This window comes from Doryrhamphus excisus, chromosome 19 (genome assembly GCF_030265055.1).
Source record: "Doryrhamphus excisus isolate RoL2022-K1 chromosome 19, RoL_Dexc_1.0, whole genome shotgun sequence".
Taxonomy (NCBI): domain Eukaryota; kingdom Metazoa; phylum Chordata; class Actinopteri; order Syngnathiformes; family Syngnathidae; genus Doryrhamphus; species Doryrhamphus excisus.
In genome coordinates, this window is record NC_080484.1 from 4,866,523 (window position 1) to 4,894,206 (window position 27,684).

At 42.5% G+C, this 27,684-nt stretch overlaps 1 protein-coding gene across 3 annotated transcripts in view; it reads right to left on the minus strand.

Moving 5' to 3' along the window:
• Positions 1 to 8,104: 8,104 nt before the first annotated feature.
• Positions 8,105 to 27,684, minus strand: part of LOC131106719 (netrin receptor UNC5D-like) — a 169,524-nt gene continuing 149,944 nt past the window's right edge. For all 3 annotated transcript variants that reach the window (XM_058056062.1, XM_058056063.1, XM_058056064.1), the window contains 7 exons: positions 25,985 to 26,069; positions 16,526 to 16,697; positions 15,389 to 15,619; positions 12,745 to 12,894; positions 11,782 to 11,949; positions 10,398 to 10,576; positions 8,105 to 8,831 (listed from right to left, as the gene is read on the minus strand). In XM_058056062.1, the coding sequence (XP_057912045.1) occupies positions 8,639 to 8,831; positions 10,398 to 10,576; positions 11,782 to 11,949; positions 12,745 to 12,894; positions 15,389 to 15,619; positions 16,526 to 16,697; positions 25,985 to 26,069 (1,178 nt within the window). In that variant the 3' untranslated portion in view covers positions 8,105 to 8,638. The remainder of the gene's footprint in view (positions 8,832 to 10,397; positions 10,577 to 11,781; positions 11,950 to 12,744; positions 12,895 to 15,388; positions 15,620 to 16,525; positions 16,698 to 25,984; positions 26,070 to 27,684) is intronic.

Genomic DNA, 27,684 nt, shown 5'->3' on the forward strand with positions numbered 1-27,684 from the left:
CCCTCATAAAATCTATTTAAATATATTTCAAAACTACATGAAAGCTTTTTAAACGTATTGAAACGGTATTTAAAAAAAATGTAAAATAATCGAAACACCTCCATTGTGAGTGTACCTTTAATGCTAATGAGCAGTGTTTTGCAAAGGCTGCTTTTCACGTGGTGCTTGCAACACAAAAAACAAAACATCAACTTTATTTTTTTACAGAAAATGTGTACATACTTAGCGTACTTAGCATTTTACTCATTTTACATTAAAGCTTTTTAAACGTATTGAAACGGTATTTAAAAAAATAATGGAAACACCTCCATTTTGAGTGTACCTTTAATGCTAATGAGCAGTGTAGCAAAGGCTGCTTTTCACGTGGTGCTTGCAACACAAAAAACAAAACATTAACTTTTATTTTTTTTTACAGAAAATGTGTACTTACTTAGCGTATTTAGCATTTTACTCAATGTTGCCCCCCCCCACAACAACCCATCATAATAAATCCTGCTTTCAACACACAAAGCATACAAAGCATACAAAGCATGTACACTTGTGTTGTGTTTAAGTACGTCGGCAGACTGGATGCATATTCGGTGACTAATTAGCCAACTTAATGACTAACTAAGACAGACGAAGGCGAGGTAATGAATAATATCTCCCACCATGAGCACAGTTGCTGTCTTTCGCGTTGAGAAAGCAGCAGAATAGGAACAAGATGTGCACAAATAACCTCTAGCAGTCCAATTTAATCTAATAAGCAGTACGAGAGGGCAAACAACAGTACACTTTCCAGGCCGAGGGGATCTCTGGGGGGGTTTGAAGTGGAAAAAGTTGAACGTGAAATGAGAATATACGCTAAAAAAGCATGGATAAGTGTTTATGTAAGGAATGCAGCCGTTGTGTCCAACTTGATGATGTGTTTGTTCAACATCAGACGACAAACATCCTGTCAAACATGGCTCCTCCCGACGATATCTCATCTCGTCTAGAGTGCTCCAAACACTGTGTGTGTGTGTGTGTGTGTGTGTGTGTGTGTGTGCGTGCGTCTCCAGAGAAGACATTTGGACCAATGAAAGTAAACCGCTGCACGGTCATTTGCAGCACAAATAAACGTGACGTCCCTCGGTGGCGTGAAGGAAGGAAGATTGAGAAATTAGTTTGTGAAAGTGTCTGGATCACTTCTCATTTAGTGGAAGCAAAAAACTTAACTGAATGTATAATATAAATATAAAAATAGAAATAAATATACATATATCTATATGCAGTATATGTAACCTGAGTGCTACTAATAAGACTGACATGCTAAAAAAAAGCTAAAACAATAACCTGAGTGTGAATAATAAAAATAAATATATGAATTAAAATATAAATATAAAAAATATATATATATAATATATATATATATAAATAAATATATAAATTAAAATATAAAAATATGTAATAATATATATTTTTTAATATTAAAAAATCATATTGAAAATACATATAATTAAGAATACATTAGAAATAACCTGAATGTGAATAATAAACATAAATATATACATTAAAATATAAAAATATGTAATAATACTTGAAAAAAAGTTAATATTAAAAAATCATATTGAAAATACATATAATTAATAATACATTACAAATAACCTGAATGTGAATAATAAAAATAAATATATGAATTAAAATATTAAAATATGTAATAATAATGAATTTTTTTTTAAATATTCAAAAAATTCACATTGAAAATACATATAATTAATAATACATTAAAAATAACCCAAGTGATAAAGTGATAATTAATAAATAAAATAAAAATAAGAATACATTTATTAGAGTGCTAAGAATCAATCAGATAAATCAATCAAAAATCAGATAAATAGACAAACATTAAAAAAGTGTAATATAATAACCTGAGTGCATATAAAAAAATAAAAATAAAACATGCTAATGGATTGTTTCAATGAAAAAAAACATGTTAAAATAAAATAAAATAAAATAAAATAAAATAAAATAAAATAAAATAAAATAAAATAAAATAAAATAAAATAAAATAAAATAAAATAAAATAAAATAAAATAAAATAAAATAAAATAAAATAAAATAAATGCGTGGAGCGCTAGCATGTGTGGTCAAGTTAGCATGCAATAACTGTGTCTCAGTCGGCCCATTTCCAAGTGGGCTCACACCGAGAGAAAAGCCGGAATGCAGTACACAGTCAGCACCCAGGTGTTGCTCTCAAAACATTCCAAATAGCCAGGCTCCGCTCTCAGTAGTCGCCATCTTGGTTCGGTCACGGGAGGGAAGGGCCTAACTTGACATAACGGCGACTGGGGAGCAAGGCGCTAAGTACACACTCATTGAAGTGCACTGACGGAAGCATTGGCGTTGAGACAGAGCCACGTGTCTGGCAAACGTTAGCATGGATAGCTTTCGGCATGTTTATACAACACTAACTTGGGAAAGTAGGCAACGTTTTTTCTTTGCATTTTTGGGAACTTTCACATACGGGTGTCAAATGGATCCTCGTTCACGCTGAGCTGCAAAAATGACCTGCACTTAAAATGGCGAGCCGCTAGTTGGCGACATAGGCAAACATGACAACCATTGGCTAGTGCGACATGTGTCACACAGGTGGCTGTGATGTGTGTCGTGGAACAAAAACCTGTCATCAATAAGCAGTGGAGTTGGTGTTTTGGTTGGCGACTAGTATGTGATGCCCCGCCCCCCACCCTCCCCACACCCGAGGTGACGCCGTGGCCTTGACGAAGAAGCAGAAACGACCGAAGCTGTGCGACAGATGCCGGGGGCGTCTCATCGCTGCCTGTCAAGGAAAAAAAAAAAAAAACTCCTTGGTCCTGCATCTTCCACTCCTTCCACATCCTGAGGTCAACCACGTCCGTGCTCAAAAACAGGAAGTGCTCGGCTGAGTTATTCGCAAGCTCATCCTGAGCAGGTTCACACACTCAAACACTCAAAGACACACTCCACACAAAAGTCTGCCACTCGTTTCATGTGTGTGTGTGTGTGTGTGTGTGTGTGTGTACGCGAGCAGCGGATGGCGGTGTTTCGCAGCCTGACCTCCTGACCTGCGGAGGAAAAGGCAGAAAAAATAAAAGGAAGAGAAACCTTCCTGTGAGTTAACTTGTGACGTCCGCTGGGTATTGTTTGAAAAGTCTGTTTAGGAAGGTCGACAGGGGGAAAAGAAATGAGAGGAAAGGAAAAAAAAAACCAACAACGCCGGCGAGGCCTTCAAGGGGTTTGCAGGTGTCGCGGCACAAGAAAGAAGAAAAATACGTCTCTTATGTCGCAGGGCGCACCGTGGACACAATGGAGGTGACTTTCTTCCACAATGAAAGGATGAGAGTTTTCCTGGAGCGTGTCCATGCCGGACCGCTAGTTGGGGATGTCGCACACAGAAAAAGGTAATTATGCGTAAAGGATGCCAGCGAGGGAGGCTCTAGGCCACCATATCGAGGAAACCTCAGTCCCTAGACGACGGGTCAACAGCTCCACTTGACTCCCATTTGGTGGGAATGTGTGGGTGCAGGTTTGGATGAGTAAAGTCAAACTACAGGATATGCAATTTTGGGACAAATGCACAAGCAGAATTGAATTAATTTGAATTAATCTCAAACATGCACACAATTCATATTTCTGCATGTCCAAAAAGGACAGGAAGAGGTTTCATATCAGTTACTAGACATTTGTTCACCTTCTGTATTCCAATGTACTTCCTGCCTATTGTACATAAGTACCTAGGAAAGTGCTGAGGTACTATGGTCAATGGGAAAAATGCCATGGAATTTTTGGAAGATCTGCACATTAAAAAAAAAAAATCTGACTAGTTAGCTAACTATTCCCGAATGCTTGAATGTCGTGAATGAAAAATGAAAGCGGAATTAGAAGACAAAAAAAATAAATGGCAAAACACTTCCTGAATCTCTTCCTCTATCCCTTCAATGGGAAAAATGCTGTGGAATTTTTGGAAGATCTGCACATTAAAAAAAAAATCTGACCAGATAGCTAACTATTCCCGAATGCTTGAATGTAAATTGGTTGAAAAATGAAAGCGGAATTAGAAGACAAAAAAAACAGCAAAACACTTCCTGAATCTCTTCTTCTAAACTTTCAATGGGAAAAATGCTGGAATTTTTGAAAGATCTGCACATTTAAAAAAAAAAATCTGACCAGATAGCTAACTATTCCTGAATGCTTGAATGTCGTGAATCAGTTGAAAAATGAAAGCGTAATTAGAAGACAAAATAAAAAAAAAAACGGCAAAACACTTCCTGAATCTCTTCCTCTAACCCTTCAATGGGAAAAATGCTGTGGAATTTTTGGAAGATCTTCACATTTATAAAAAAATCTGACTAGATAGCTAACTATTCAAGAATGAGCCGAATGATTTGATGCCTGAATGCTTGAATGTTGCAAATTGGTTAAAAAATGAAAGCGGAATTAGAAGACAAAATAAAAAAAAACAGCAAAACACTTCCTCTAACCCTTCAATAGGAAAAATGCCATGGAATTTTTGGAAGATCTTCACATTTAAAAAAAATCTGACCAGATAGCTAACTATTCCTGAATGCTTGAATGGCGTGAATCGGTTGAAAAATAAAAGCGGAATTAGAAGACAAAAAAAAACCCCAGCAAAACACTTCCTGAATCCCTTCTTCTAGACCTTCAATGGGAAAAATACTGGAATTTTTGGAAGATCTACACATTTAAAAAAAATCTGACCAATTAGCTAACTATTCCTGAATGCTTGAATGGCATGAATCGGTTGAAAAATGAAAGCGGAATTAGAAGACAAAAAACAAACAAACTGCAAAACACTTCCTGAATCTCTTCTTCTAACCCATCAATGGGAAAAATGCTGTGGAATTTTTGGAAGATCTGCACATAAAGAAAAGTCTGACCAGATAGCTAACTATTCCCGAATGAGCCAAATGATTTGATGCTTGAATGTTGTAAATCGGTTGAAAAATGAAAGCAGAATTAAAAGACAAAAAAAGCAGCAAAACACTTCCTGAATCAATCTCTTCTTCTTACGCATCATTGGGAAAACTGCTGTGGAATTTTTGGAAGATCTTCACATTTTTTTTCAAAATCTGACTAGATAGCTAACTATTCCCGAATGCTTGAATGTCGTAAATTGGTTGAAAAATGAAAGCGGAATTAGAAGACATTAAAAACAAAAACAGCAAAACACTTCCTGAATCTCTTCTTCTAAACCTTCAATGGGAAAATGTTGTGGAATTTTGTGTTGTGAATGTTGTGGAAAGATCTGCACATTTAAAAAAATCTGACTAGATAGCTAACTATTCCCTAGTGCTTGAATGTCGTGAACTGAATGGTTCAATGTAATCGGTTAAAAAATGAACAGCGTTAGCTAAAAATGAAAGGCTATAGCTACAAAGTAGCGAGGAACAGGAATGATGCCTGCCTGCTGCGTGCAAAACTTGCCATGCACAGACTCCCTGTGGTGCCACAGAACCAGGGAAGCTAATCACGACCAGCCTCATGGAGCATTTGAAGCAGCATCATCTGTAACAGAAATGAAATTGAAATAAAAACAATGCGAGCGAGGCCTTCAAGGTCACACAGAAGTGACAATTACTGTTGTCTTTGTTGGGTTTTTAAAAATAATTTTCTTGTTAAATGATATTTTTAGAACGTGCCAGTGGACAATAACATTTTTTAACAATAAAAAAATCAGCTTGCAAAGAACAAAACCGCACACTCCAAAAAAATCCAAGTATCAAAACAAGGCTAGCAGCTAAGGCTAACATGTGAGTTTGTCAGCGTCTACGGCGCCGCTGGTTTTTGGCCCCCGCCGCCGTACGTTTATCTTCACGTCACGGAACCAGAGGAGGCTTGGAGGATTTGGGGTTCTGGAACCAGGCGAGATTGCTGGCAGAACCTTCTGGAAATCTTCTTGTGGATTCAGCACCAGTCTGGACGCCCCGGGGAGAGGTGGCGAGGAGGAGAGGAGGCGAGGAGGCGAGGAGGCAAGGAGGCGAGGACGTCAGACAAAAGCTTTGCAGAGCGGTTGAGTCCGGTTGGGCTGAACATTAACAGAAGATTAGCACACAGCGAGGAATGCGGCCTTTGTTTGGGCGCAGGTGATGTCAGCGTGCTTGGCACCTGCACCTGATGAGTCACATGACCTGATAGGAGGGGTTTTGGGGCCCGGCGGGAATGCCAGGGTGATAATTGGGAGCATTAAAAATAGACTTGGTCGTCTTGGAAAAAGTCAGACGACGCTGATGTGAGCCGTCTGATCCCAGCCGGCAGCAGACGGCCCGCCAGCCGCAAACGTACGGTAATCCAAAGCATACCACAACCGCCCCCCCCCCAACAGCAGCCACCCACGCTGTGTAAAAATGACAAATGGATCCTGGCGCTCGCTTCCAAGCTGACTGTTGGGTTCCTCCCGTCTCATCACCGACTGCAAGTGTGGAATTTGGATCCATTCTCGGGTGGTGGTAGCGGCGCCCGGGGGAGGGGGGGGGTCTTTTGCGGGAAGGGGCAAGTGAATTAGCACAATTAGCACACTAGCTTTAGTGCTGGAGGATTAGCCTGGGAAAGCGGACGTCGCTGTGGCAACAGAGCCGTCTCAAAGCAAAATAAATTCCAACTTTTGTAGGTTAGTTCTCATGAGCTGCACATGACTTGCATTCCCCCCCACCACCACTCCACCCCTCCCCGTCTCTCTGTAGCACTTCCTGTGTGTCCTGGTCGGAATGTCGAGTGTCTGCTTGGCCTTTAGGAAAAAAAAAAAAAAAAAAGAAAGTGAGAGTTGTCTTTAAGCCTTTTGACTCACACCAGTTGGCCAGGCGAGGGGGGGGGGGGGGGGTAGAGGAGGCGAGGAGGGGAGGGGGCAGCATTTATTGGTAAAGGGGGGTGGGGTGGGGGCAGTGACATCCGGCTCGGTCACGCTTTGCAGAGTGTAGATAATAAAGCAGATTAATATTTACCCAGCATGCCCTGCTGCTGCTGCGGATGGGTGGTAGTGTTGGGGGGGGGGCTTTTGTGTGTCTCTGTGTGTGTGTGTGTGTGTGTGTGTGTGTGAGAGAGAGAGAGAGCGAGAGAGAGAGGAACAGTGCAGTTAAAATGAAGATGGGTGTCAAGCAGGAAGATCAGGCCACATGTTGAAATAGTCTTTCTTGAGGTAAAAGCAACAGCGCCCTCTAGTGGCCATGTGGACACCACACACTCATGGCCCACTTCATTAGGAACACCAGCCAATGAAATCCATTAGGAAAAATAACGTTCGCTTCCAAAGATAATAATGCACAGATGTATTAATTTTAAAAATGTTTTTTTTAATTGTGCTTGTATCATTCTGGGAGAAGTTTTTCATGGTTAGTTAGCTATTTAATCAGTTTATGACGTAGTTCCTTCCTAGTGGCTACAATGACACAGCTAATAAGCTAGCCTCTTTTCACACGTTTATCTGATATTAATTCCCGCTTTCTTTAACTTCTTAATTAGAGTTATTATCTTGTGTGTGTGAGAGAGAGAGGCACAGTGCAATTAAAATGTCCCCCCCAGTGAAGATGGGTGTCAAGAAAAAAGATAATACCGTCATACACTTCTGTGTGTGTGGACGTGTCCCAATACGACAGTCTCGCTTGAGGAGAAGGCGCACAGCGCCCTCTGGTGGCTGCGGAGACATACACTCTCACTGGCCACATCATTAGGTACACAATCCATCTAAATTATTATTCTAACAATCAGAATAAAAAATCCTTTACAAATATAGTGATGAAGAGATGTAATAAAATGTTTAAATTTGTGCTTGAGAGCTATTTCAACCAACATAACTTGACGAGTTCCTTCCTAGTTTGGCACAAAGTGGCGAGCATGATGCCACTACTAAGCTATGAAGAGTGTTTACCTAATATTAAATTAGCTTCCTGCTTTCTTTAGCTTTTTAATCAGTGTGACTCAATGCTTTAGTTAGCATGTACTTATTGTACTTATTAGCTGCTGGGTTAGCTCATTAGGATTTGGATGTTTATGTCTACAATTGACGTTCACACACAAACAAAGAGATCCCGATTTGGCCGGCATGTGTATTTGATGTCGAAGTCGCAGTGAAAAGAGAGGCGACACAGAGTTGGACACAGAGCCACTTTATTAGTCATCTTGGAGCACGTGGACCAGGTTCTGGTTCAGGTTGGGAGGCGTCCACAAGCAAACACGATTCAACCAGCAGCGACAACTTGTAATAAATGTATTACCATGACGACGTGTTAGCTAGCACTCAACGTCCACTCTTAATGTGAAACATCTTGATGCTAACCTTTTGGCATCGACGTTCCTTCTTTGTGTTCTGAACTCCTGTTTCCGCACAATGAAAGACACGACGTAGAAAGGAAAAGGAAAGAATGACAACATGACACATAAACGTCACATAAACATTCGGACCACCCGCAGGAAGTCACCGGCGTCCATCACCTCAAAGATAAGAGTGAGATGACTCACTCTGGTCAAAAACACAAACATTCCTCACCGTGAGGTTCAGCGTTCCCGCCTGGTGTTTGCAAAGGTTCCTCAGTAACGGAATTACGCACTTGCAGCGTCGGTCTCTCTGGGCCAAAGCCGAGCGGGAAGTCCGGCAGCGTTCATGCAATAAGGAGCGGATCCTGGCTCAGTCTGCTGTCCTTGACAACTTTAGGGAGGTCAGCTCCTCTTCGCCGCCGCTTCCGGGCGACTGGACTCTGCCGATCTCCTCCAGGGCGCTGGCCAGGGAGTCCAGGTCTCCCGAGTCCTGGTGCTGAGCCTCCCACAGGCTCAGGATCACGGATGCTGGGCTCTCGTGATGATCAAAGTAGTTCAGGTTCCTGGGAAAACGCAACACAATGTCACTTTAATAGGTACCCCTGGTATATGCTAATATACCCTTAACGGGGGCCATTGTTTTTGGATGGTCTGGGGCAGTCGTAAAATTTAATTAAATCATTAAAATAACGCAATATATTGTTATTATTTTTTCAATATTATCATATTATTTATTTAATATTTGTTAACAATTATTATTGTTTATATAATATTTTATATAATATTTTGGCTTTGTTCCAAATTTTCCAACAAGTTCAACTTTTGTAATTTTTCATTTTGTAATTATGACTTAATTCTCATAATATTTGAACATTATTCTAGCATTTCAGCTTTGTGAAAACCTGTTATTAATACAAACTTCAGACTTCACTCATTTTTTCCAAATTTTTCACACATTTAAAAACATTGTTCCAAATATTACAAATAAATATATTATAAATATTATAATATAATATAATATTATTATAGGGCGACTCCAAATTGTCCATAGGTATGAATGTGAGTGTGAATGGTTGTTTGTCTATATGTGCCCTGTGATTGGCTGGCCACCAGTCCAGGGTGTACCCCGCCTCTCGCCCGAAGACAGCTGGGATAGGCTCCAGCACCCCCGCGACCCTCGTGAGGATAAGCGGTAGAGAATGAATAAATTTATTCTTAATTATAAATAATATATTAGTTATTATATATGATAAATATATTACATAATATAATAATCTTTGAAATATTTTTCCTAATTTTTTAGAATATTATGACTTTGTTCCCATAATATTATATATAATATTTATTCATTTTTAGAATGTTAGTTTGGCCATTGTTTACTACTATACAGAAAGCTAAATCGCTTGTCACGCTCAGGAAAACACTGCCCGCTAGCGTCTCGGTAGAGAATTGCAAGCTCAGCCCTCCGCCCCAAATGTCCCACTTCAGTAACATATTTGAAGTTGTTTAACTAATTACATTCATGAAGGAGTCATTCCGTTACTAATTTAATTATTTTTTGGGGACGGTAACAAGTAAACAAGGCAGACAGTCCAAAATGCACCTAACACATCTTATACCATCAGTTTGCTTCTATTGAATATAATGTCGTCCAACAGGGGGCACTGTTTCCTCACTGTTTGTCTCATGTCTGTTTCCTTTTCCTACTCCCCCCAGTGAGCGTTCCCAAATATTTGCAGAAATACTTTGCATAAATCCTTTAAAAAAAGTAGGAAAGACACAAGAGCGTGACTGACAGGACCAGAGGACTTTTAAACGCTGCATGGCTTGTTTTCCTTTTCTGTGGATTGATGATGACGATTGGTCATCAAACGCCCCCCACCAGGCCAGCCGCTAATGACCGAACGGCCGCGGTGACGGTCCTAGACCTTCCCGATGGGAATCTGGCGCGCGTGGCGTGTGAGCGCTCTTTCCTCATCTATAATGAAATCAGCAGCGTGGGCGCCACTGGAGGCCGATGGCAGATTAGCGGCGACACGCCGCTTTAATCCCACATTCTAAGCAAGAGTTCGCAGAGAGCGCACCCACCCCCTCGTCATTATTTCCCGTCACGCTGACACCTGACGCACCTGTCGATGCGCAGCTTCCTGGCTAAGAGGCGCCAGTCTTTGCCCTTGGCGTTGGCGCTGTCGAAGGTGGCGCTGATCCTCTGGCGGATGGAGGGCGGGATCTTGAAGGCTCGTGGCCCCGTCTGAGAGGTGACGCTGCAGTCCGACTGGGAGAAGAAGGGCAGCGCCCCCTGCTGGTTCTGACGCAAACCAAAAAGACAAACCGGCAGGTCATCGCTAAACTTCCGGGTTTTGTTTTTTTGCGTTCACAGTCATAAGATGACGCTGAGCTTATTTTTACACTTGCAGGAATACAAAGCTGATTCACATTACAGATGCACGTCTTGCACTCATATATATATTTTTGGTAAATATATTATATTAAGGCGGCACGGTGGACGAGTGGTTAGCGCGCAGACCTCACAGCTAGGAGACCAGGGTTCAATTCCACCCTCGGCCATCTCTGTGTGGAGTTTGCATGTTTCCCTGTGCATGCACTCCGGTGTACCCCGCCTCTCGCCCAAAAGACAGCCGGGATAGGCTCCAGCACCCCCCCACGACCCTCGTGAGGAAAAGCGAAAATGAATGAATGAATGAATGAATATTATATTAACCCAAAATATTCATGATTTTTTAAAGATATGTAGAATATTGCATTGGGACCATTTTGGTCTCATTGACTCCAATTCTAACCACATTTTTGCTTGTTAAAAAAAAGGTGCTCCAAAAATAATAGCGCATCAGAGTCAATTACTGGAACGGTCAAGACAGGAAAAAAAGAAAAAAGAAGTAAAAACGGCAATTGGAGAAAAGGGGGAGAAAAAATGAAAAAAAAAACCCATAAAATTTTAAAAATGTATTATCTTTTTTCTTTAATATTTCAAGTTTATGCTACTAAAATGACATTATTTTTCTAATATTACAACAGGGCGGTCGAGTGGTTAGCGCGCAGACCTCACAGCTAGGAGACCAAGGTTCAATTCCACCCTCGGCCATCTCTGTGTGGAGTTTGCATGTTCTCCCCGTGCATGTGTGGGTTTTCTCCAGGTACTCCGGTTTCCTCCCACATTCCAAAAACATGCTAGGTTAATTAGCGACTCCAAATTGTCCATAGGTATGAATGTGAGTGTGAATGGTTGTTTGTCTATATGTGCCCTGTGATTGGCTGGCCACCAGTCCAGGGTGTACCCCGCCTCTCGCCCGAAGACTGCTGGGATAAGCTCTAGCACCCCCCGCGACCCTCGTGAGGAAAAGCGGTAGAAAATGAATGAATGAATATTACAACATCATTCTCCTAAAATGACAACTTTTTCTCATAATATTTTGACTTCTAAAATGACTGATTATTCGGTTTTGATGCTGTTTTCATTTTTCTTGTGAAATGATATTTATAGAATGGCCTCACCTCCACCACCGACGTGTAGACCTGGAGGATCTGCTCTTGGCCCTTCACCTGCCTGACGCTGATCTTGCAGGAGAGGTGCGGCGAGGAGGCGAGGCTGTAGCGCTCCAGAGAGAAGGCACACTGCAGGGGGCGCTGCTGGCCCGCCCACACCTGACAGAAGGAGAACTCCTGCACAGGGCGACAAGAAAGATCACCGGATGACTTTTGTTTTGTCTGAACGTCCCCTTTGACTGTGACTGATGGGGTCGGGGGCCGAGCGAGTCCGGTAAGCTCATCAGTCACCGGTCGGCCAATCAGGAGGCGGAGGAGACGCGAATGTCACACTCGTTCTTGAACAGATTATTCCCAATGTCCCCCTTGCCTCGATTTGCACACCCAACAAGAGTGACGATGGAGGGACGTCCCCTCAGAGAAGCGTCCCTCCTGTAAGAGCGCTACGTGGGGACACGCTGCTCATGTCATCAGTGATGATTACAGCGAAAAGGTCCATCCTGCGGGCCAACAAGGAGCTCTAATGGATGAATCATCTCCTCTTCACATCCATCAGACACGAGGACGGCCACACATAAGAGCGTCCTCCTCAAGGCGGGGGGGAAGACATCTTCCAGCTCAAATAGCATCTCCCGCCGCTAGTTGGTATTCCGCCGACGCTGCTGCGAGCTAATTGTGCTAACAGTGCAGTCACTGCTGGGATGAACATCACAGGACAGAAGGGGACATAGATCTGTGTGTGTGTGTGTGTGTGGTCTCCTGCTGTGTCCGTCTACCTTCTATACTTTCAAGTGACCATCATGCAGAGGAAAGCTCTAATGGAGGATACAGGGAAGATGAAGGTACACGGTGTCCAGCTCCAACATGGCTGACACAGCGGGTGATATGAGGGTGATGATAGACTGATGGCGTGATGACGGACTGATGATAGACTGATGGCGTGATGATGGACTGACGGCGAACGGAGCGTACCTGGCAGGTGGTGAAAGGCTTGATGCTCCACAGCAGTTGTGGGAGGTCCTGGATGGACACCTGCAGGCTCAGCATGTTGCCCCGAAACAGCAGCACTTTGGGCTCCTCCAGCAGTCGGCCGCCTCGGCTGCGCTCGCCCGCCGTCACCTCCTGAGGAAGAACAGGAAGTGTGGACTCATTGAGAAAATGATGTCATATACCGGGTGTTCAACAGGTCAAAAAGAAACAGAACATAATCCGATTTCTACTATGAATGTTAAAAAGGAGCCCTATTTTTATATCAACACACAGGAAGGTAAGGAGATAGCTTGTTCAGATGGTTCTTATGTAGGCAGGTAGATGCTGGATGGTAGATACTCTAGGTAGTAGGAAGGTAGGTGGCTAGGTAAGTAAGTAGAAAGGAAGGTAGATAGATTTAGGTTACTAGGTATTAGCTATTATAAGTAGGTAGGTGCGTAGGTAAGTAAAGAGATTGGTTGGTAGGGAGATAGAAGGTAGATAAATAGGTAGCCAGGTGGAGAGGTAGCTATATCGGTAGGTAGGTAGGTAAAATAGGTAGGTATAGACAGTAGATAAGTAGGTAGCTACATAGCTTGATAGTTAGGTAAGTAATTTGGTATATGTGTTGGTAGGTAGAAGGTAGATAGATAGATAAATAGGTAGCTAGGTGGAGAGGTAGCTATATCAGTAGGTAGGTAAGTAAGTAGAAAATAGGTAGGTATAGACAGTAGATAAGTAGGTTGCTACATAGCTTGATAGTTAGGTAAGTAATTCGGTATATGTGTAGGTAGGTAGAAGGTAGATAGATAGATAGGTAGCTAGGTGGAGAGGTGGCTATATCGGTAGGAAGGTAAGTAAGTAGAAAATAGGTAGGTATAGACAGTAGATAAGTAGGTAGCTACAAAGCTTGATAGTTAGGTAAATAATTTGGTACATGGGTAGGTACTCCCAAATAGATTGGTTGGCAGGTAGGTAGATAAATAGGTAGTTAGCTAGATTGGTATGTAAATAAGTAAGTAGTACATAGGCAGACTAAGTTGGTAGACACACAGGTCGGTAGGTAGGTACTAAATAAGTAGGTAGGCTGGTAAATAGATAAGAATGTTGGTAGGTAAGTAGGCAGATTGATAGGTGGTAGGTACGGAGGTAGTCGGTAGGTTGGTACTGTAGGTAGGTTGGGAGAACTTAGGTGGATAGGTGGATGGATTGGTAGGTAAATAAGTGGAGAATAGTAGGTAGTACATACTGTAAGTAGAAGGGTGGGTAGGTAGGACGTAGAAATTAGGCAGGGAGATAGGTTGGTAGGTAGGTAGGTAGGTAGGTAGGTAGGTAGGTAGGAAGTAGAAATTAGGCAGGGAGATAGGTTGGTTGGTAGGTAGGACGTAGAAATTAGGCAGGGAGATAGGTTGGTAGGTAGGTAGGTAGGTAGGTAGGTAGGTAGGAAGTAGAAATTAGGCAGTGAGATAGGTTGGTTGGTAGGTAGGACGTAGAAATTAGGCAGGGAGATAGGTTGGTAGGTAGGTAGGTAGGTAGGTAGGAAGTAGAAATTAGGCAGGGAGATAGGTTGGTAGGTAGGTAGGAAGTAGAAATTAGGCAGGGAGATAGGTTGGTAGGTAGGTAGGTAAGTAGGTAGTAAGTAGAAATTAGGCAGGGAGATAGGTTGGTTGGTAGGTAGGTAGGTAGGTAGGTAGGTAGGTAGGAAGTAGAAATTAGGCAGGGAGATAGGTTGGTAGGTAGGTAGGTAGGTAGGTAGGAAGTAGAAATCAGGCAGGAAGATAGGTTGGTTGGTAGGTAGGAAGTAGAGATTAGGCAGGAAGATAGGTTGGTTGGTAGGTAGGTAGGTAGTAGAAATTAGGCAGGGACATAGGTTGGTAGGTAGGAAGTAGAAATTAGGCAGGAAGATAGGTTGGTTGGTAGGTAGGTAGGTAGGTAGGTAGGTAGGTAGGTAGGTAGGTAGGTAGGTAGGTAGGTAGGCAGGAAGTAGAAATTAGGCAGGGAGATAGGTTGGTAGGTAGGTAGGTTGGTAGGTAGGTAGGTAGGAAGTAGAAATTAGGCAGGGAGATAGGTTGGTAGGTAGGTAGGTAGGTAGGTAGGTAGGTAGGTAGGAAGTAGAAATTAGGCAGGGAGATAGGTTGGTAGGTAGGTAGGTAGGTAGGTAGGTAAGTAGGTAGTAAGTAGAAATTAGGCAGGGAGATAGGTTGGTTGGTAGGTAGTTAGGTAGGTAGGTAGGTAGGAAGAAGAAATTAGGCAGGGAGATAGGTTGGTAGGTAGGTAGGTAGGTAGGTAGGAAGTGGAAATTAGGCAGGAAGATAGGTTGGTTGGTAGGTAGGTAGGTAGGTAGGTAGGTAGGTAGGTAGGAAGTAGAAATTAGGCAGGGAGATAGGTGGATACGTAGGTAGATATATTAGAGCTATAAGAAGGTAGGCAGGTAAGTAGAAAATAGGTAGATAGCTTGGTAGATATTCAGGTTGGTAGGTACCATAGGTAGACAAATCAGTACGTAGAGTGACGGTAGGTAGATACAGGTCTCGGTATGTTGGTCAGGAGGTAGATAGATGGCGGCGGACAGGTGGGTAGGTAAACGGGTAGATGTAGTGACACGACTGCATTGACTGCACTCCAACTTCTATTGAATCAAAGCTACCTGGAAAGCGTGCGGCGTGTCGTCCACACAGTAGACGGTGAGGATGAAGCCCAGAGGGTTGCTGGGATCAGGGCTCCCGAAGGCGGCCAATCGCAGACGCTTGGCGGCGTCCTGGATAAGCGGCTCCCCCACCAGGGCGTAGCGTCCGGGCTGCTCCAGCAGGACGTGACACCTTTGGGCCTCCAGCAGACAGTAGCAGGACGTGCACTCCTCGTGTACGCACATCACTTCCTGCACAATTTGATGACATTTGAGACGCCACCTGAGACTGAAGCCAAAATGTACATATCCAGTGCAGACGTCTTAAAGCAGCAACTGTGAAGTCAAAGCGTCGCCGTCTGGAGATGCTAATTCCGCAGACTTCCTCTTCCTTATTTCACAGTGACGAGGGTCGCAGAGGAGCAACTACCCCCCGAACCTGCTACCATCTCTTCGCCACCCACCCTCCCCCACGCAGCAACCTCCCCCGCCGCGCTGCCCCCTCCCAGCAGCGACACACACGGTGATGGATGCGTCTTTTGATAGTTCCCTTTTGTGCGACACGTGGGCTGGCAAATTACATCTGTGTAAATGTCACGCAGCTTTAAAGGCGCCGGCTGGGAGAAGAAGACGAGCCCCTCGGAGGGCACGCCGGCACCGGGGTCACCATTACCGCCCCCCTCCGCTCCCCTACAACCACCACCATCTCCCTCCGTGACGTCCCTGAAGCCTTTTTGATGAGGTCAGTCAAACATTAAAAGAGCATCTTGGACACTTCCGCCCTGCCGAGGGAAAGACGGCGAGGCGTTGAATAATTACAGAGAGCAGCCATGATGGCTGTCACAGGAAGCTGTAGTCATGTTATGCGTGTCAAAGGTCATCACGGTGCAGTAAAAAATGCTCTCATTTTGTCCGCAGCAACGTCATTCCTCAAAATGTCGTTAGGAGCAGAAGTTGTAATTTCGCTGACTAATAGTCGTCATCTGCATGTGAGCTGACATTTGTTCTGGAAAGCATGACGGCACGGGCCTAGCGGGCCGAATTTATGTACTGGCTGACGGATGCCGGCTGACAGCTCTGAAATCAGATCCGCGCGAGCGTGACGCCGGGAATTCGGCATCGACATCTGCAGCAGTCAAACAGCGAGCGCCAACTCACCTCCCATTTGTCGTCCGCTGTTTGCCGCTTCAGACGGGCGATCCAGTTCTCGGCGGCACCCTCGGCGCAGTGTGCGATGGTCACGGCCACGGGGCAGGACAGGTCCAGCCCCGGCGGGCCGTATGTCACGGCGGGACTCAGGAAGATCTCGGGTCCGTCGCCCAACGCCGAGCTGCACGGGAAACAACATGAGGTCAAAAGTTGAGAAAAAACTGTGGGGTGTCGTGTTTGAAAATCAAATTCTTAGCTAGCAAGCTACGTCCTATAGCACTTCCTGTTGCATTTATTCTACTGTGGTGGCCGGCCACACTGTTCATTGTTTAATTATGTCACAAAGTCTCCAAAGAAGTGAAAATAACCATCTGCGACACTTCACTCCATGGTTGTGAAGTGTTGCTAGCTAGCGAGCTAACGGTGATCCAAGCTAATAAGCGCTAATACTCGGGAAAGCTAATCCAGCGCGTTTCCTTGAGCTCACCTGGCTAGCTAAAATATGTAAATAAGTGTAAATAACTATTTCAAAAAAAGCAAGACTCTAACAGTGCAGGGGCGTCAAACACGCTTTCACAGTTATGGTTAACCTCAGAGGGCCGCCCGTGAAATCACATAAATGTATAATATTATTTCCATTTGATTATTATCACTTACATTTTGTATTGTTTACTACTACTACTACTACGTTTTTTCAAAATAAATTAAAAAATTCTAATGATTGACCAGTCTATTATTAGTTAAAAAATATTTGACGTATTCCTGGCCTAAATGAAGCATTTCACGCACAAAAAACAGCAAAATTAATGAAAATACAAAGGTTTTCAGAATAATGCACTCAAAATCTCAATATATAGCAACTCTCCCAAAGCTGACACGAGCCTACGTTGTCTCTTATTTAAGCCTAATATGTCTCATTTCGGGCTGCACGGCAGCTCACAGCTCGGAGAGCAGGGTTCAATTCCACCCTCGGGCATCTCTGTGTGGAGTTTGCATGTTCTCCCCGTCCATTCGTGGGTTTTCTCCGGGTACTCCAGTTTCCTCCCACATTCCAAAAACATGCTAGGTTAATTGGTGACTCCAAATTGTCCATAGTTATGAATGTGAGTGTGAATGGTTGTTTGTCTATATGTGCCCTGTGATTGGCTGGTCACCAGTCCAGGGTGTACCCCGCCTCTCGCCTGAAGACAGCTGGGATAGGCTCCAGCACCCCCGCGACCCTCATGAGGATAAGCGGTAGAAAATGAATGAATGAATTAATGTCTCATTTCCTGTTATAATATATACTATATTGGGTGATAGGCGTGTAGAAGTGACTATAGGGGTTTTATTTCAAGTGTAGAGGCCTCTAATAATGTTAAAAACCATATTTAGAAATTCCTAAACAGGTTTCAGGTGCTCCATTTACAGAAATATTAATTTTAGAAAAAAGGAATTCACTTATCACGGTCTGGTCTGGAACCAATTAACCAGGATAAACGAGGGATTACTGTTGCATAATACAATTTAGATGGGATTTGACCACAAAAAAATCCAATAAATACCCAAATTCACAGAACAAATACATTTAGCAATAAAGTAAAAATTACAATTAAAATATGAAAATAATTGAAACTAAATGGCATTTTTAAAGTATTTTTTAAAAACTTGCATCACATTATTATATTATTATTTAATGACTAGTTAGCCGCACGCAACAATATTGTTCTGTGCTGGTTAGCTCATTTGATAACAGAACACATCACAAGGGTGAAGATATTTGTACTACATACAGTATCATAGTTCATAACATCATTAGTGCAAATAAATAATGTTTAGGTAGCTGTTCATGAATCAATCAGTGCTCCTCACAAGCAGATTAAAGCAACAAGACTGATGGACGGCCGCTCTGAGAAGGACATGTTTGGGAACGAGCTGGCTGGGGTCGATGATGCTCATCAAATTGACAGATTAGCTCGGCCCAGCTGCCTTGGCCGGGGGCCCGAGCCCGCCTGGAGGCCCCCCAACTCTCGAGCGATCGATGGGCCCGCCATCAGTCATGCAGCCGGACCGCACGCATGCACGCACCCCGCCGCAAACGTCTCAGCATTGTTAATACACCTGTATTACACCTGTCCCTTCATTAGGTACACCTTACACTACTGGACTGCATATTCACACTTAGTCTTGTGAGTGCAGATGTGCGCTCACACTTTTGTACCCAAAACACCCAAAATGGTGAGTGTATTGTGATGCACAATCACCATCTTCAATATTGGCCATCTTGCAAGCAGCTTTGAAGCGTATTATCACAACTAGCATGTTGGGAGTGTGGCTCAATTAACGTGATACAGCAACTGGATTGGCCCGATCTCGTGGTGAAAGCCGATGTTAGCCGATCTTCCAAATACAGCATATTGGCAGCCAATCTCAATCCAAAATTGCGAAAAATGCTACGATGCTCATGATAGCATGCTAGCACCAAGCATAATAGTGTCCTATAAAAATTTATAAAAATGCTACTATAGTAATATTAACATGCTAGCAGTGCTAACATTAGCATGCAACACCTAGCATGAAGTGTTTATATTCTGTACCCATGTATAAAACAAAAAAATGTTAGTATGCTAATATTAGCATGCTCGGAAAGCTAATACGCTAACATTAGCATGTCAACACCTAGCATGATAGTGGTGTTTATATATGTCTATTTATGAAAATAGCAAAAAATGATGGTATGCTAATATTAGCATGCTAGCAATGCTAATAAGCTAGCATAATACTAGTACGGTGAGTGTTTATATATGTTTATACATAAAAATAGCAAAAACTGCTAGTATGCTCACATTAGCATGCTAGAATGCCAAAACCTAGCTAATAATGCTAAGTGCTTAAGTTCATATTCATGAAAATTGAAAAAAATGCTAGTATGCTCATTTTAACATGGTAGCACCTAGCATAATAGTGTCAATAAAAAAGGCTAAAAATGCTACTTTGGCAATATTAGCCTGATAGCAGTGTTAACATTAGCATAGTAACACAGAGAATGATAGTGGTGTTTATATACTGTATTCCTACCCATGAAAATATCCAAAAATGTTAGTATCCGAGTATGCCAACGCCTAGCATAATAGTGGGAAATGTTCATATACGTATATCTACTCATGAAAACAGTAAAATATACTAGTATGCTAATATTAGTATGCTAACAATGCTAACACACTAATGTCATCATGCTAACGTTATCATGTTATCAAACACCTAGCATGATAGCGCAATGTACCGGCAAGGCTAAATGCCCTGACCATTTGTTTTTGTGGCATTATATGCATACATGGCATAAATGGTCCTATCCTGCAATGTTAAAGAATCCTTTAAAACAATTCCTGGATCCAGACAGTGATCTGAATCACCCCCAAAATTGAATCAGTTCTTCCACATCCCATTTCTGACAATTTCTGAAAATTTCATCCAAATCCATTCAGAACTTTTCAAGTTATTTTGAACCCAAAGAGACAAACGAACCACACCACACAACCCAATTACACAAATACACATAAGCAGATATGTATGCTTACATCCAATACATACTCTACTTTATACATCTTAGATATGGAAAATATGCAGAAAATAAATCCTAAAGCCAAATCAGAGGTGTCCAGCCCCCCAGCTTGGTTTGTATTGGCCTGCGGCATCTTCTGCAGATGAAATTCAACACCTGCATTAGAATACAAAAAAAAACAGACACACATTGGCCCAAATACAAACCAAAATGGCTGCGTCTTACAAACCTACGGTATTTGATTGTATTCGTACATCCTAACATGACCAAAATCTGTCACAGGTTTTCTGTCACTCAAACTCTGGTGGTGGAGGGGCTTGCACTCGGGACCCCTAAAATATGTCCAATTTGGATCTGGATGACATTTCCCAGCGGGATCACGAACATCTCCTCCCCACTGTGACGCAGTGACAAAGGAAAAAAGTTATTTTGCGCCGTCTAAGAATAAAGTCCTACATGCAGCTGCTAATCAGCCGCCCGCTTTGCAGGAAATCTACTTTGTCTCACTGTGCTCATTTGCAACTTTGTCGTGGTGAGAAAAGCCTCCCTGATTGTAGAGGAAGGAAGGAGGGAGACTCGTGAACGTCCTTCTTCACGTCTCTGCAGCTTCGGCAGCACATTCCCATGTTTGGAACATCCTCATTACTGTTGGACAGTTTCTGTGTCTCACATGGAATACATGCGTTGGTATACTGCATTGAGTATGCTGTGTACACTGTGTACTTCCTTCCTGAGTGTGTCATTTTTTACAGTGTAGTACCACAAATCTATTACTGTCATTGTGCACTTACTGGGAAAGACTTTGGTAGTATTTGGTAGTATTCTTCTTATTCTTCCCCTATTATCAATAGCAAGTTTAATTTGAAAGCACAATAACAGAAACCGAGTTGCGTGGATCCCCGCATATCCGTGGATTTTTAACCCAAGTATCATCAGCTTGAAATTTACACATCACAACCGACACAAGCTAACCACTCACGGTGCAACCATAGTTTCACCAACAATGAGTTACCCAGCATGCCTTGCCGAGGTATACATGAGTATAAAATGTTATTGTTGCTACCCTTATGCCAAGTAGCCAAGACGGCGACGATTGAAGTGTCCCGCAGCGCTCACTTGACATTCCGAGCATTTGAGTGCAACTTATGCACTCAAGTGTAAGTACACGAGTGCATCTATTGAGACACAACAAGTACAGCATTCAACACTTTCAGAAGAAGAACATAGAACATAGACAAGAAGTTACGTGACTCGGGATGGTCCATTACTGATAGTGAGTATCAGTAATGGACCTAGCCAGATACTAGCCAGATATGAGTCAGATACTAGCCATATACGAGCCATATACTAGCCAAATACTAGCCAGCTACTAGCCAGATACTTGCCAGATATGAGCCATATACTAGCCAGATACTAGCCAGATATGAGCCAGATACTAGCCAAATACTAGCCAGATATGAGCCATATACTAGCCAGATACTAGCCGGATATGAGCCAGATACTAGCCAGATATGAACCAGATACTAGCCAGATACTTGCCAGATATGAGCCAGATACTAGCCAGATACAAGCCAGATACTAGCCAAATATGAGCCAGATACTAGCCAGATATGAACCAGATACTAGCCAGATACTAGCCAGATATGAGCCAGATACTAGCCAGATACAAGCCAGATACTAGCTAGATACTAGCCAGATACGAGCCAGCTACTAGCCAGATACTAGCCAGATACAAGCCAGATATAAGCCAGATACGAGCCAGATACTAGCCAAATACTAGCCAGATATGAGTCAGATACTAGCCAAATATGAGCCAGATACTAGCCAGATATGAACCAGATACTAGCCAGATACTAGCCAGATATGAGCCAGATACTAGCCAGATACAAGCCAGATACTAGCTAGATACTAGCCAGATACGAGCCAGCTACTAGCCAGATACTAGCCAGATACAAGCCAGATATAAGCCAGATACGAGCCAGATACTAGCCAGATATTAGCCTGATACTAGCCAGATACTAGCCAGGTACGAGGCAGATACTAGCCAGGTATGAGGCAGATACTAGCCAGATACTAGCCAGATATGAGCCAGATACTAGGTAGATACTAGCCAGATACTAGCCAGATATAAGCTAGATACTAGCCAGATACTAGCTAGATACTAGCCAGATACGAGCCAGCTACTAGCCAGATACTAGCCAGATACGAGCCAGATACTAGCTAGATACTAGCCAGATACGAGCCAGATACTAGCCAGGTACGAGGCAGATACTAGCCAGATATTAGCCTGATACTAGCCAGATACTAGCCAGGTACGAGGCAGATACTAGCCAGATACTAGGTAGATACTAGCTAGATACTAGCCAGATACGAGCCAGATACTAGCCAGGTACGAGGCAGATACTAGCCAGATATTAGCCTGATACTAGCCAGATACTAGCCAGATACGAGGCAGATACTAGCCAGATACTAGCCAGATACAAGCCAGATACTAGCTAGATACTAGCCAGATATGAGCCAAATACTAGCCTGATAACTGGATTGGATATCCATCCATCCATTTTCTATGCCGTTTATCCTCACTAGGGTATGCTGGAGCCTATCCCAGCTGACTTGGGGCAGTACACCCTGGACTGGTCGCCAGCCAATGGCATAGAAAATGGATGTATGGATGTTATTTTGTAGAATTATTATTGTGTCGTAAAATTGCATTTTTCTTCTTGACTTAATAACTCTTAATATTTTGACTTTATTCTTGTAAAATTACATATGGTTTTTCCTTTTTACAATTCTTTTAAACAACAAAATTCTGAAATTTCAACTTTCTACTTGTAGATTTCCCTCATAATTATGACTTTATTCCCATGAAATTTTGACTTTAATCTTGTAACATTATAACTTTTCCCACAACCTAATATTCCAATAATGATAACATTATTCACTGTTCCATATTACCATGTATTTTTTGTATTTATTCAACCTTATGCTACTAAAGTGACGCTATTTTTCCTCGTGCTCAATTTGGTAAAATTAGGACATTTTTTGTCTTAGTTCTTGTAAAATTACTTCATTTTTGTTGCGATTTGTCAAATTACCGTATTTTATGGACTATAAGTTGCTCTGGAGTATAAGTCTCACAATGCCAAAAATGCATAATTAGGTAGAAAAAAAACATACATAAGTCGCACTGGAGTATAAGTCGCAATTTTGCGTGTAATATTTTTTTACAAACTATTTGACCAAAACAGACATTACCCCCTCTTGGAAGGCAAGTTCTAACAATAAAAGAATAGAGAACAGGCTGAATAGGTGTAAGATATGCTAACACAATGGTTATTCAGCTACACTAAAAATAAACATGAACCGAAAAGGTGTCCAGTGTTTATGTAACATAAACAGTTTTTTCATTTATAAGTCACTCTGGAGTATAAGTCGCAGGAACAGCCAACCTAAGAAAAAAACTGTGACTTATAGTCCGGAAAATACAGTATATTTTTGGAATGTGTCGCGGGCCAATAAAAAACAGCCTCGGGCGGCAAATGGCCCCCAGGCCGCACTTTGACTAGCTAGCTAACACAGTTGCTCGAGTCAATTATCCTTCTCTGTTTATTATCCTTATCCTTCACTTCTAAAATGTTAATAGAGTTTACTATTAAAAAGGAAAGAAGGTATTGGATCGGTACCCGCTGCCGTATCGTGTGGCGGTATCGATATCTGACAGGAAATGGTGGCATCGAGCCATCCCTACTATTACCATGGCTTAACTTCTTTATACACCCGTGTGGCAGCTAAGAATGACTTCAAACATTGGCAGCGCTGGTAATAAAGCTTTTACGACCGCATCCCTGGTATCGCACCCGAAAGTGAGCCCGCGTCTTCCTGCCCTCATTTGCGCAAACTCTCCCGCCGAGGGCTGAAAGGAGGGAAGAAAGGAATGTGATTTCTCCTCCTGCTGGACCGCGGCGCCTGTCAGCTGATAGCGCTTGACTGACAGCTCGGTGCAGCGACTGCGGCAGCTTCCTTAAGCGGCAAACTGCATCCGGCTTATCGCGGCCGAGCAGCGGCGGCGGCGGCTCGGCTGAAAGTGGCAGACTTAAGTCACAGGAAGGGGAGGGGCCGGTCTTAGAGCGGTCTGTGTGACCTCTAACCTTGGAATGACCCTTGAAATGAAAAGACAGCCATCATGGATGTTGTTAACTCAGACTTGATCGTTGAAGGACGTGTTTGCTCGCTTCAGGCGCCCCGTTTTTTTTCCGCTGGAAATCTCCCTGGCGCCAAAATCAATAAGGAGCTTGCCCGTCAAGCTGGCGTGCGTCAGCGTCGTGCCGCTGTGCAAACATGAAAGAGCGAGCAGACTTGATCTTGGAGAGTCGCCTCGGGCTCCGACCCAATCTTTCTGCAGCTGACGATGACACATCAAGCCCCGCCCCCCTCTACCAGCTGGAGGTAGAGTTACTGTACTTCTCTATGAGTATACCGTGTACACTGTACTTACTTCCTGGGTGTGTCAATTTGCACCGGTAATGACCATGACCATATTTACCTTTGTCTTCTTCTTTGTGATATTGCTGAAAAAGTGTATTTTTAGCACATTTTGCTGTTTTTTTCCCAAAATATTTCCTGCAGTATTTTCGTCTTATTACTTTATTCCCTATTTTTGTTTACTTTATTCCCGTAATATTATGACTTTTTCCCCAACCTAATAAAAAAAATGACATTTTTCCAACTTAAAATCTATTTTTTAAATGTTTCAACTTTAAGTTTCAACTACAAAAATGTATGCAATTTTTTTTTTTAAATAAATAGGCCACACGGTGGATGAGTGGTTAGCATGTTGGCATGCACAGTCAGGAGATTGGCAAGACTCTGCCTCTTGCCCAAAGTCAGCTGGGATAGGCTCCAGCATACCCCCGCTACCCTAGAAGTTTTTTCACTTAAAATTAGATATTTTTTGTCATTAGAATATTTTTTCTGTTAATATTTGTACTTAAAATAATATAATAATAATAATCTGTGATTGGCTGGCAACCAGTCCAGGGTGTACCTCGCCTCTCGCCCGAAGACAGCTGGGATAGGCTCCAGCACCCCCGCGACCCTTGTGAGGATAAGCGATAGAAAATGAATTAATGAATGAATCATATTTGACTTTATTCCCATAGTATACAATTTTTTTCCCCTCGCATAATTTACCCCCAAAATATTAAAAACTTAAAATTTGTTCTAATAAGTCCCATAATATTTTGAATTTATTCCACTAATATATTTTTTTCCCCAACCTGATATTCCAAAAAAATGACGACTTTATTTGTCGTTTGGTTTGTTTCTCATACAGCTTAAAAAAATTTTTTTGTAATATTTTAACCTTAAAATGATATTTTTTTCTTATATCGTTATTTATTATTTTTTCGTTAGCTTATAACTTTTGTCTTTTAATATTTTGACTTTATTATTGTATGCTTACTGCAGTTTTTTTCCATTTTTGCTGTTGTTGGTTTTGATTAGTTTTCTCCTTTTAAATAATACTTTTACAATGTATGATGGGACAATAAAAATACAGCTGCGGGCCGCAAATGGCCCCCAGGCCTCACTTTGGATACCGACCGAGTATACTGTGTACTTTGCTCCTGAGTCAACAAAGTTTTACAGAGTGGTGTGTCCCATATCTGCATGAATGCTGATTGAAATATTTACTCCTCTTTGTTTTTTTTTGCGGGTTTGTTTTTGTAGTCCGTCCTGTTCCGCTACATCGCTACATCGCAATGTTGACGTTTGAGGTTGGTATGCGTCCCATCGCTGTAAGTACGCAAGTACGTCCGTCAGCTGACACGCAACATATGTGCGACGAGGCGGGGAGGGGCCAACATGGCGGCGGCGGAGGAAAGATGAAAAGAAAGCGTCCCGGCGAGCAGACGGCGTGGCTGTCTCACCTGCTGTCCTCCTGGTTGACGATCACGTACGTCTCCCAGGTCGTGTCCTGCGCGATCCCCCCGTGAGGCACCAGCACGCTGATTCCTGCCGACGACAACAACATGTGTGCTCATTAGGACCCGCACAGATTGCAGGAGGGAACGACATCAAGCAATCCCGGAAGAGTCAGCACGAAGACATGTTTACATAACAAGTGTCTCACGTCAACACATGCAGGTCATCCCTGCAGTGTGCATGCCAGGCCACTAGTTAGCGGTGTAACTTTGATCTGTATTTAATAACAGAAGTAGGAAATCGTATGTAAATATTTCTTGATCAAAGTACATTGGAAGTACTTTTTTTGAGCTTGAATTATAAAAATATTACTGAGCAACTCGACCCTCATTCATTATCTCGTCCCCCGAGGCAGCCCGGATTGGCGCTAATTGTTGATTTCTGTCTCGCACACGTGTAAACCCCCATCACCTCACTGAAGGTGGCCGCCCCCAGCTGACGTTTCGCCGAGCAGGTGTACTGAGTTTGATGGAAAGAGCAGACCATGTGATCCCAGGGGAGGAAATCACAGCCACTTCACAGCCAAGACGGCCGGCGTATGTCCAAAACCACAAAGGAGAACACAACGCCACTTAGTTGGTTTCCACGTGTTGCCATGGAAACCCCAATAGAATCAAACACATTTGTTTCCTGCAGTGGCAAATTAATTAGGATAATGGGATTTATAAGAATTTCAAAATGAGTACAATAACAGGATTGTGTCTTGTTTAGACTGAATGCATTACCTTCCTGCTGGTTAGAGGGAGCTGGGGGGGGGCACACCTGTCTTGATTAGTTTTCCTTGACTATGGTCAGCTGTGGGTTTCCATTGCACCTTCGTCGTTATTTTGGTACTTTGACTTGATGAGTGTCATACTGCTCCGTGTGAGCTTATCATCGTACCGTCTGGTGTGAAATGATGCAACTCCATGAGATGAAATATGACGCAAAAAAACACGAAAGAAAACTAAACAAATCATAACAAAACAAAATGTAACATGACGAAAGAAAAAATAAACTAAACATGGCAAAACAGAGAGAAATTAAACATGACGTATGTCCTAGCCTAAACAAAACATGACATACTTGCTAGCTTAAACGAAACAGGACAAAACAAAGCTAAAGAAATTGAAAACATGACATACCTCCAAGCCTAAAAGAAACATGACATACTTCCTAGCTAAAACGAAACATGACGTACTTCCTAGCCTAAATAAAACATGAAAAAAAACCCTGAAACATGATATACCTCAAAACATGATGAAACAAAAGAATTGGGTATGTCAAGTATGTCATGTTTCTTTTAGGCTCGGAGGTATGTCATGTTTCAATTTATTTATTTTTTCATTTAGTCATGTTTTGTTTAGGTGTTTCAATTTATTTTGTTTTTTTTCATGTTTCATTTTGGCTAGGATGTATGTCATGATTGAAATTATTTTGTTTTATTATGTTTCATTTAGGCTAGGACAGGGGTGGGCAAACTACGGCCCGGGGGCCACATCCGGCCCGCCAAGTGTTTGAATACGGCCCGCCTGTTCTTTCCAAAGTATTTCATTTAAACTCAACATACAACCTGGCATCACGGCTTGAGCCAACCTTTTGATGGTGGAAGTGGCTGTTTTATCAATTTCGTTATTTGATGTGGTCTGTTGTTTACAAAATTCAT